The 11241-nt window shown below is 47.5% G+C and overlaps 2 protein-coding genes across 2 annotated transcripts; both read right to left on the bottom strand.

Moving 5' to 3' along the window:
* Nucleotides 1-311: 311 nt before the first annotated feature.
* JTB (jumping translocation breakpoint) lies at nt 312-2460 on the bottom strand. The gene is made up of 5 exons (XM_052637182.1): nt 2042-2460; nt 1836-1873; nt 1545-1627; nt 1014-1093; nt 312-631 (listed from the first exon to the last, which is right to left on the bottom strand). Exons 1-5 carry the CDS (start codon nt 2122-2124, stop codon nt 475-477), a joined length of 441 nt encoding a protein of 146 aa, XP_052493142.1. The 5' UTR covers nt 2125-2460; the 3' UTR covers nt 312-474.
* A 3993-nt stretch (nt 2461-6453) lies between these two features.
* On the bottom strand, nt 6454-10525 carry RAB13 (RAB13, member RAS oncogene family). Its single transcript, XM_052637218.1, has 8 exons — nt 10284-10525; nt 8910-8970; nt 8001-8061; nt 7690-7767; nt 7495-7584; nt 7308-7373; nt 7157-7210; nt 6454-6999 (listed from the first exon to the last, which is right to left on the bottom strand). The coding sequence occupies exons 1-8, from the start codon at nt 10405-10407 to the stop codon at nt 6922-6924; spliced, it is 612 nt and encodes a 203-aa protein (XP_052493178.1). The 5' UTR covers nt 10408-10525; the 3' UTR covers nt 6454-6921.
* Nucleotides 10526-11241: the final 716 nt, after the last annotated feature.

Here is an 11241-nt window from a genome sequence, read left to right as displayed (position 1 = left end):
GTTGCAGTCCATGGGGTTGCTAAGAGTCGAGCACGACTGAGCGACTTCACTTTCACTTTTCACTTTCATGCATTGGAGAAGGAAATGGCAACCCACTCCAGTGTTCTTGCCTGGAGAATCCCAGAGACAGTGGGCCCCCGTCTATGGGGTCGCACAGAGTCGGACACGACTGAAGCGACTTAGCAGTAGCAGCAGCAGAAGAGGAAGAAGATAGGTACCTGGTAAACTGGGGCCTAAAATCACTACCCCCTTTCCCTCTCTACCACCCCATGACTTCCTGCCCCAAACCAAATTACCGATAGGGAAGGAAATGATTTTACTCTTTTTATTCTGCTCATTAATTATATAGATGGGGAAGATGAGAGAAAGGGGGTGCTACCACAAGGTTCCAGAGAACCAGGGGCACAAGTCAGTTTATTCTACCTCCTGTCTGAGGCAGGGTTTCTAAGACCCAGATGAAAGGAGAGAAAGTAGCTATATGGACTCAATTTGCTTCCGGACCTTTTCCAGAGCCTTTCTGTCCAGCTGTCGCTGACGAACGATGACAAGGCAAGCAAAGACCAAGGCCAGACCTATGACAGCCCCTTCAAATTTCCAGAATAAGCGTTGTTCCATCAGAGCTGAGCGGCAGCTGAGGGCAAGAAGAAACAGTTATCCCCAGAAAAGATCAGAGAGCTTCCCCCTCTAATCTCTCTTCTGCTTCATCCTAATGAAGGTATCTCCAAAGGGAAGAGAGAAAACCAGAGTCAGCCTTCTAATGTGTTTTACAATGTATTAATCCCCCTCAAATATTTAATTTTTAGTGAGATAAACAGAGCTGATACTAACCAATTTGACTGATAAAAAATCATGGGAGGAGAGCTGGGACTTGGGTTCAAATAATTTGGCTTCAAATCCCCTCCCCTTTCCAATATGCCAGCTACCTCCAGAGGAAAAGGAAGAGCCAGGACTGTTTACCTAAAGTCACAGGAGGAAGTGATCCAGGAGGGTTCAAGAAGAGAAACAGCACTCACCTTTTGAACTCACTCCTCTTAGATGAGCTGCATGTTATTTTCTCCACGTATCCTGTGGAACCACACTCAGGGGTGGTTTTCTGCCAGGAGGAAAGCATCACAGCACATGTTAGGAACGGGCAGCAGGAGAAGCAGGGCACCATGACCAATTGTCTAAGTGCTATGGCTCCGGGCTGGTAGACAACAGAGAACTAAGGAGGAGTTGGGGGGGAGGGGCGAGGGGGAGGGGTGACAGGGTGGTGTTTACATGACCAGGAGTATGTGTCAGTAAGAACGCTTCAGGCTCAACAGCCTAGGAGAGGCACGGGCAGGTTCTGGAGCCTACTAGATTAAAATTGAACAGACCACAGTTATTAGCTGAACGTCGCCATTAACTTGGAAAGGAATAGGAGGAAGGCAAGTTCAGATCTGGACTTACACTGAGACGTCAAGAAAAAAGGCCAAAAGACAATGCAAAGGCACTCCTGAGACAGTCACACCGTCCCAGTCTGATTCAGTGTGAGAAAAAAGAGAGAGAAAACAGATACTCACAGCCTGGAAATTAGAACACGGAGCACACTCTTCGGCCACCACAAACTCTTCCACCAGCCAGCACGGCAAATTTGAGGTGCTCACTAGAGAGGAAGAGAAATGCAAGCCTCAGACTTCCTTCCGAAATTTCTGCCCTCAATTCTTCTCCCCTAAAATTCTGCCCATCAACTTCCCAGCACAGTTGTTGAATGCCCTCGTCCCACGTGGTACTGCCCTTTCCCACCTCATCTCTTGGAATATGGGAAGATGTCAAAACAAAATTATAGGAGCGACGAGTTCACCATCACCCACCTGACAGTTTCTCTTCCCGCACGGGAGCCTCTGCTTGGCTGCAGCGGGTGGGGAGAAGGGGCAAAAGTCAGAAGCCAGGAAACAGGGAACCCCCACTCCACCTCCGCGGTCCTGGGACGCGGGGAACGGGGACAACACGATCCTCGCGTGCCCTCCTTTCCCCTGCCCTCAGCCCCTCCTTTCCCCTGCCCTCAGCCCCTCCTTACCAGAGCCTTAAAGTGAACGCGCAGAGCAACCAGCAGAGGCGGTGGCCCTGGGGGAGGCCACGCCCCCCCGCGCCCGCCGGCATGGAGTGCTGCGTCGCACCTGTCGGGACAGAGGGACCTGCCTGCCTGTCCTCGTGCCTCGGTCGGAACGCAGAGTCCGCGCTTACACGGCAGTCCTCCGAGAGGTTCCAACTCAGGGCTGCGAAATGCTGGAGTTGCCTATCAGACTAAAGGCTCTGTCCGTACGCCCCCATGGCCACGGCGATTTGTTGGGTAGGACCGTGAGTTTCCTTCTTCGACCGGTACGGTCCTGACGAAAGGCCGAGGAGGCGTACGGCCCTAGCATTCCCTCGGCTCCGCTTCCGCTCCCGGCGCGGCCATGTTGCGCGCGGAGGATCCTGGGCGCGGGCCCGTTTCCAGAGCTAGGCCAGTGACGGGAGGCGGGGGCCCGCGGCTGGCCTGATGGGCCTCGTAGTCTTCCGCCCGCTGCTCCCTGGGAGTTGGATCTCCCTGCACTCGTGCGGCGCGTTGTGACCCACTGGCTTGGCGCACCGTTGCATTCTGGTCCTGGTAGTCTTTTGCGGGAACGGAGAAAATGGCGGCGGTCAGCCTATCGTTCGTTGCCGTATCTCCCTGGGCTGTCACCTGTTTGCCCCTCTGGGCAACGGCGAGACATGAAAAGGAACGACACTCCGCCCTCTCAGGACTTTCCTCTCTCCATAAAACCCGAGGACTCACAATTAAGCCTCCGATTTTCTGACACTCCTCCCCATTCCCACCTTGAGCGATGATCAAGGGGAGAAGCTGGGTTGGCGTTCCAGAGCTGAAGGCAAAACTGTTACTTTCTCCTCCCTCAAGGGGCAGCAATATCCGAAACTCTGTGAATGTGAAGCCTTCCCCTGTCTCTGGGCTCCCACTCAGTTCTACTTAGATGGGACCATGTTTAGTCGCTAAGTCGTGTCCGACTCTTTGCGACCCCATGGACTGTAGCCCACCAGGCTACATGTCCATGGGATTGAAAGATGCAAAGGAAATATTCATTAAAGTACTTTGTTTTCTTCTATTGCCTCACATTTGTATCATACTTTTTGAATTTAAGCTCATTTTGATTCTCTTCTGTAATCCTGAGGAGTCAGTTGGTATTGTCCCTGTTTAATGAATAAGCTCAGTCTGTTACTTGTCCAAGATCATACAGCTAGTAGGGGAGCTGAGGCCTAAGTCCAGACTTTCAACTCCCAGGCCACAGACTTGTGCCTGTTTTCCATCCCTGTGGAGTCAAACCTTGGCAGAATGTGGGTCAGGAAGAATCCCTGGGTCAGGAAGATCCCCTGGAGAAGGAAATGGCAATGCCTATGCCAGTGTTCTTGCTTGGAGAATTCCATGGACAGAGAAGCCTGTTTACAGTCCATGGGGTCACAGAGTCAGACATGACTGTGCAACCAACACTTTCAAGTAAATCTAGGCCCTATTAATAATCTGTATCTTGCCTCTCAAAATCAAAGAAATTCCCATACTTTTTCCTTGTTAATTCTGCTCCACACTCTCCTCCCTCAAGAAGTCTTTCTAGCCTAAAGGCCACAGCTACTCTCCCCCACATCCATAAGGGCTAGAGCACTTTTGGCAATTAACATTATGTGTGGTGTGGACTCTTATGATGGTCCAATGAATAAGAATACACCTGCCAATGCAGGGGACACGGGTTCAATCCCTGATCCTGGAAGATTCCATATGCCTCAGGGCAACTAATCCCATGAGCCGCAACTACCAAGACCACACTCTGCAACTACTGAAGCCCAAGTGCTCTAAAGCTTGCGCACTGCAACTGCTGAGTCTGTGGGCCTGGACCCTGTGCTCCTCCACGAGAGAAACCACCTCAATGAGAAGCCTGTGCACCGCAACAAAGAGTAGCCTCCACCTGCCACAACTAGAGAAAGCCTGCACACAATGAAGACAGCACAGCCAAAAAAACAGTGTATCTCGTGCTATGTCCCATAGATTCTGTCTTCCTATCAGACTGAAATCTGACTGCTCAAGGACAAGAACTAACAGACTGGAAAGATCATTGGGTGGGAGATGAGAAAACAATACCCCGGTGAGGGCTGAGTTTCAATTTTGCTTGTAACTATTAATTTGTTCCTTTAGGTTACTATTTGTATATTATTTGTCAATAGTTCTATGTGATAGAAAGTAGGGTATGGGGGTTTTTCCCCTCAGTATTTTTTAGCTATGATAAGTTTTGGTCAAAACATAACATTCTGTTACTCCTTACTCAGTCCCACTAATTGTACCAAGCAACTAAACACGGTCTCTATGCTGAAACTGGATTTTAAAATATCCACTCTGGGGTATGACAAAGAGGCCCGTCAGTCTTCTTGCCGGGACTCACAAAATGCAAGTCTTTCCTCACCTCTTGAGTGAATTAAACTAGCTGGGCAGTTGAGTACAGAATTCAAACATAAGCCACAGACAATAAGGATTATCACCCCACTGAAGCTTAGATACTTAATTCATGTACCAAATTATTTTCTTAGTCCTTCTGGCACTGTCAGGCTCTTTTTTTCTGAGTGTTGTCTTTTACCAGCAGAAACAGCAGCACACCAAGACTCTGCCCAGGACTCCACGGTTGTGCTATCCACTTCTCCACTGCAGGCTTGAGGATGTTTTAAATTCCTTGAACATTGATCATTTCCTTGAGTAAAACTTCTAGTGGTACTTTGTCTAAACCCAACCTGATATTTTCATCATCTTGATAAAAGATCGAGTCTGTGAGATAATTTTGCTGTTTAGAAAAATACTGTGAATTCATTGCAGCACTATTTACAATAGCTAGAACATGGAAGCAACCTAGAGGTCCATGGACAGATGAATGGATAAAGAAGCTGTGGTATATACATACAATGGAATATTACTTAGTCATAAAAGGAACACTTTTGGGTCAGTTCTATGAGGTGGATGAACCTAGAGCCTACTGTACAGAGTGAAGTAAGTCAGAAAGATAAAAATACCATATACTAACGCATACATATGGAATCCAGAAAGACAGTACTGATGAAATTATTTACAGGGCAGCAACAGAGACACAGACATAGAAAACAGACACAGACACGGTGGGGTGGGAGCAGGGGGTGGTGCGGGCAGGAAGGTAGGAAAGAGAGGGTGGGATATATGGAGAGAGTACCATGGAAACTTACATGACCATGTGTAAAACAGATAGCCAATGGGAATTTGCTGTATGACTGAGGGAACTCAAACTGGGGCTCTGGAACAACCTAGAGGAGTGGGATGGGGAGGGAGATGGGAGGGAGGTTCAAGAGGGAAGGGACATATGTATACCTATGGCTGATTCATGCTGATGTTTGGCAGAAACCAACACAATTCTGTAAAGCAATTATCCTTCAATTAAAAAAGTAATTTAAAATTTAAAAAGAAATTGCAAATTTACTAATCAAACAGATGCAAATCAAAACATGTCTTTTCTTTTTCAAAGATTTCAAATATAAAAAAATAGTGCTGGCAAGAGCATATTTATATAATGTTGGTATAAGCATAAATTTATGGAGCATATTTAGAGGACTATAGAAATACTAACTAAAATGCAAATTCTACAAAACCATCTAATTATAAAATCTATTTGTTCAGTTTTTTTTTCTGAACAAGCATTTGTACTGTGCAAATGCTATTTAGAAGACAATATTTTCTAAAAATAGTGGAAACTAAAAAAAATACTGTGAAGAACAAATAGGATCTATGTATACTTAAGGGAACTCAAGCCTAGGTTTTTTGTTCATGGTTCTTTTGCATGTCAGTAGTTTTGCTTCTTTGTTATTCAGTCGTTAGGAGCTGTTTTTGTTAAATTTTACTTGTCCCTCTTCCTTTAAGTACCACCCAGAGGTTATTTTAACTTGACCACTGTGCTTGGCACAGAGTAGATGCTCAATAAATATTTATGACTAAATGAACCTTTTTTCTGTCTCATTTTCTCCTCCTATCAGAGCAGGTAATAATACTTACTACTTACTTAAAGGGATTTTTGGCAGAACCAAAGATGCTTGCAGAAATCAATGAATAAAAAATACTGGTTCTCCTGTTTCTCTGAGGCTAGGGTTATCACTCTCTTGGGAAGGCCCAGGAAAGAGTCCTTCTCTTTTAGAATCTCCTGGACAAGACTCTGCCTGCAAGGATCCTCTAAATCCCATATTGGAAAGAGGATGTACAGACTTTCAATCTCAGAGAATCTCTGCTCCTTGTCTCCCGCATCAATTAAACAGCTGGGGAAGGTCTGAGACCTGTAGACTAGGCATCACAGGAACACAGCCAGATTCAGGCAGACCAACCACCTCAGAGAGACAAGAATTAGGTTTATGAGTAGAGAGCGATTCCGACAATGACAAAAGTTGCCCAAACCAGGAACATTTGTGCAAACGGTGGCCTTTAATACTGAGAAAGACCATGCAGAGTGACAGCATAGGACCAAGCCTTCAGAGGGTGGTACTGAGCCAGCCTCTCTCAGGACCCTAAAGCCCAATCCAGTAACAATAAATCAACGTTTATTTACATTTATATTTGCCCTGGAAACCCAGAGAAGGTCTGAGGCCTAGGACCATCTATCTTCCTTTCCTCCTCCCTCTCTTCCTACTTCCTTCTCACCTTCCCAATTCTTTTTCTTGCCTCTCCTTCCCACTCTATCCTGCTTCCTTTCTTCTCCTCTTTCCTTCTCTCTCCTTCCTTTTTTTCTTCTCCATATTCTCCCCATTCTTCTACCATCTACCCATCTCTACCCCTCCAAGCCCCATTTGCTATTTCTCCCCTGCCCAGTCCCTCAGCCCCGCCTTCCTCAGATTCAGTCTCCAGGCTTAGGGTGGAGAGGCAGAAAGGAGTCGTCAGGCCAAGGAGCACTTGTTGGTATTCTTCTTGTCACAAGTTTTCAGGTCAGTGCTGGGGGGCTTATTGTTGTTTTTCTAGAGGGAGAAGGTACAGGGGTCAGGGTGAGAATGGCTGGCTGGGGCCATAAACTGAAGGAGATCCACCCTCACAGGTAGTATTAGCATTGTTCCCCTCATCAGTTTTTACCCCCAACACACACACACTCTCACACACCCAGCACAACCAACTCACCAATCTCCGGCCTCCTGACTTAAGTAAGATGTCCCGTGCCAGGGAACTGAAAGCCTAATGGGGAAAGGCGAGATTGGTCAGGATAGGTTGAAGGGGAGCATAAGTCTGTCTTCCAATCCTCTTTGGGGGTGAAGGATGGGGTGTGTCTCACCTCATCTACATTCATACTGGATTTAGCACTTGTCTCGAAAAATCGGATTCCATGCTCCCGAGCCAACTGCATGGGAAGAAGTGGTAAGAAGAGAGTTGGACAGAGGGCAGTGGCCAGGTCCTCTGCAATCCGGCCTTATCTTGGCCCTCCTGGCCCAGTTCTGGAACATTGCCCAACCAGCTCTTACCTTATCAGCCTGCTCCTTCTGCACCTTCCTCTTGGCCTCCATGTCACACTTGTTCCCCAGTAAGAGGCGCTCTACCCCAGCCGAGGCGTTCTGGGAGCAAAGATAAGAGTAGAAGCTGGGTCCTGCTCATTTTCACAGTCTCCTTCATCCTCTAGGTTCTACCCAATTTCCCCACCTCTCTGGAACTGTCCTCACCTCTTTGATGCTCTTCATCCAGTTCTGAATATTCTCGAAGGATTTCTCATCTGTGATGTCATATACTAGGATAATGCCCTGGGGAATGGCAGAGTTCACAATGGAGGCTTGTACCATATTCCCCTCTTCAGGCTTCCCACTGCCCTCTAAGTGACCCTGTAAATTCTATCCACAAGACTAATTACTAGGCCATATGGGGCCCTCTGCAACCCACACTATGGCCCTCCCCATTTTTCTCTGCTCCAACCTCCTATCCCTCTGTAGTCGCACATTCTATCACATCATCCCTTGTCCAGAAATATGCTTCATACCATTGCTCCACGATAATAGGCAGTAGTTATTGTCTTGAATCGCTCTTGGCCAGCTGTGTCCCTGAAGGGGTAGAATATTTCATGGGGTGAGATAGAAGGGAAGAGGTCTCCAAAGAGAGAATTCCACTCCCATCCCCTAAGAATTTAGCTTTCGCAACAAGGAGTGTTAAACAGAATCAGGAAAACAATAAAGGGAAAAAGGGATAAGAGACTGTTGGGCTGATACTGAGCGAAGGTAAAGGCTGAAGAAATAGATCTGTTTTATTGTTTACTTTGTGCCAAGTGCTGTGTATATTATCATTTTATTTATGTCATTTTGCCTCATCTTCCCTCTATCCTTGTGAGACATGTTTTCCTGGCTCTATTTTACAAATGAGGAAACAGATTTAGAGAGGAGAAATAACTAATGAAGGTCATTCTGTAACAGAACAGGATTGAACCACATTCTCCTCTTGTCTATTGTATAATGCCTCCTTTAAGCCTCTTACCGCTTGACACCTTGAGTCAGGGTCTCCAGCTTCCTCAGGGTAGTCAGGTCAAACCTCTACTCTTGGCTTTAAGGGCTCTCCACTGGACAGAGAGTCAAGTCTTAATTTTGCTACTTGCTCTTTGACTGTTGAGAGCTTGTTTCCACATTATAGCTCAACAGACAGTTGAGCTAACTAGACAGTTGCCAAGTTCAGAGGTGTCTGTGGGTCCAGGACAGGCAACAGAATTTAAAAAAGTTGAAAATAGTTGAGTGAGCAGGGAGCGAGATGAAAGGACATCTGAATGAGGTGACAGAAAGGAATTAGAAAATGTACTGGAAGGAGCGATGGGAAAGCGAGAGAAATGAAACTAAAGAGAAACTACAGATTATAGGAAATAAATGAGTAAGTCTGGTTTCGAAGTCCTGGGGGATTCACTCACCAGACTTGCAGTTTGATCTTTTTCCCCTCTATATCCACCGTGCGGATCTTGAAATCAATTCCTAGGGGTGGAGAGGGAACACTGAAGTCCAGACATGTACGTATGTGCACGTGCTAGTGCGTGGTGAGAGGGACGGGAATGGAGCAGGGCAGAGATTCTGCAGGGAAGGCACTTGGGAAGCGGTCTTGCAGGAAGTAGAAAACTACGGGGATTTTCTCAAAGCGGTACAGCAAGCGTATTGTTTTTACTTAGATCTTATAGACTTTGTGGGAAAGAAGATGTTGAAAACTCTGCAAGGAGGCTAAAGGCCTTTAAGGCACTTCTTGGGTCCACTCAGCCATGCCAGCTGACAACTCTCTCAATTCAATCTGTCTCCCACAAAATATTACTTTCTAATTCCTTCTCCCTTCTGTTGTCTTAGAACCCTCTACTCTCCTTTCTTCCACAGAGCCTCCTGACCCTATAGGGTGAAGAGCAAGGAAAAAGGAAGCTGCTACCAGTCCATGTGGATTAATAGTATGCCAGGCTCGGAAACAATAAAACTTGAGTCTAAACAAGATTCCCCTGAGACTGAGATATGAGAGAGGGATATTTTCCCCTCCACTTTCTAACCAGAATTGTCTTGAGACTCTCCTGGTCTTACTACCCAGGCTAGAGGAGGTTAAGAACGATGAGGGGGAGGAGGGGAGACAATGTTCTTAGTGGAAACTTGTGTACCTCCCCTGAGCCAATGAGGAGCCCCAGGGAGCAGGCTGAGTCACCAGGCTGACTCAGAGACCCCAAAAGTCCCCTCAGTCCCACCTTCCTTACCAGGCTGACTGCATATTCATGATCCCAGTCCTTGGGCTGCTCTCGGGCACACCCAGCCCCTCTGTGCCACCCTCCCCAACCCCCTAATAAGTTGAGGGGCAGAGAGACGGGAAAGTAGATGGTAAGGTGGGAATGCAGTGGGAGAGTGTGTAACTCAGTTGGGACAGAAAGAGGCTGGCAAGATTGGGAGACAGATGGTCAGGGAAAGGGAGACACAGGAAATGTGGAGAATGGAGCAAGAGTTCTAGGTGGATGAGGGTGGGGGAAGAGGAGATGAGAGGGAAACAGACTCGGGTTCATGTGAATTTGTGGAGACAAGGGAGACAGGTGGCACCAAGAAAATAGGGGTTGGCGCAGGCACAACTGAGGAGTGATCTGGAGGTCTCAGAGAGGTTAGAGGTTTGGGTACCATCCTGAGACATATAAAGGGGATGGGTCTGAGAGAGAGAGGCTGAGGGACTGGAGTCCAGAAGCCGGACTCTAAAGCGGGCCACTAGTAATCCAACAGCCTAGGAATGAGGGTATGGGGTAGCTGGGGATCTAGGCTATGGCCAGTGGGCTCACCGATGGTGGAGATATAAGTGTTGTTGAAGTTGTCCTCTGCAAAGCGAATGATCAGACAAGTCTTGCCCACCCCTGAGTCCCCGATCAGCAGCAACTTGAAGAGGTGGTCGTAGGCTTTGGCCATGGCGGACACTGGGGGTGCCGGGAGAGGGGTGGGGAAGTGAAGGGCACCGGTAGGCGGGACCGGAGGGTTGGCAAAGGGAGCGGGCCCGGAGCCCCAGCCAGGAAGTTTTCCTCCCTCTCCGCCCAGGCTCTGGGAAAGAGGAGAGGCGGCACTCCTCCGGGCCCCACCCCGTGCCCGCCCATCTCTTTCAGCTGGCCTCCTCGGACAGCCCAGCCTCCAGCTCTCTGGCTTTCCCTTCCCAGCCAATGCTGGCCTGTCGCCCTAGCCATTTTGAACAGATTTTGCTCAATATCATCCCCCTCTTTTGACTTCGCTCTTCCAGTCAGAAGCCAGAGAGGCTGGGGTGAAGTGGAGGTTTAATCAGAATGACCAAGGGAAGAGGAATTTTAGAGGAATTCGGGGAAAACGAAAGTTTGGGGGAATAAGGGTGAAGCACAGGATAACACAGGAATTGGCAAAAATTGGAGACTGATTTTTGAAAGGGATACTCAAGAAAAATAGAATCCTTTTGGGGCAGTTTCTAGAATTCTGGCGTTACTTTTCCAAGCCCTTAGTTTTAGAATCCCAACTCTTTTTGAAAAAAGCGGCATGGCTGGAGTTGGTGGCTATTTGTTGAGTCAGTCTGCCCCCTGGTGGAACAGAGTGAAAATTAAAATTAATTATACTATAGAATCAGCTCCAAAATTAATACTATAGAATCAGCTCCACACATTCCCTCTCCCAGTCTCCAAGCCCATACATTGTTCACCTAGATACGTTCTGGAGCTTCATCCTGAACGGTCTTCCTTCTGGGAACCTGTGTATGAATTCTCTGACAGGTCAGCTCAGGAAGAT

The sequence above is a fragment of the Budorcas taxicolor genome, chromosome 3, assembly GCF_023091745.1.
Source record: "Budorcas taxicolor isolate Tak-1 chromosome 3, Takin1.1, whole genome shotgun sequence".
Taxonomy (NCBI): domain Eukaryota; kingdom Metazoa; phylum Chordata; class Mammalia; order Artiodactyla; family Bovidae; genus Budorcas; species Budorcas taxicolor.
Note: the sequence above shows the minus strand (reverse complement) of the source record. Positions and strands in the feature narration are given on the sequence as shown.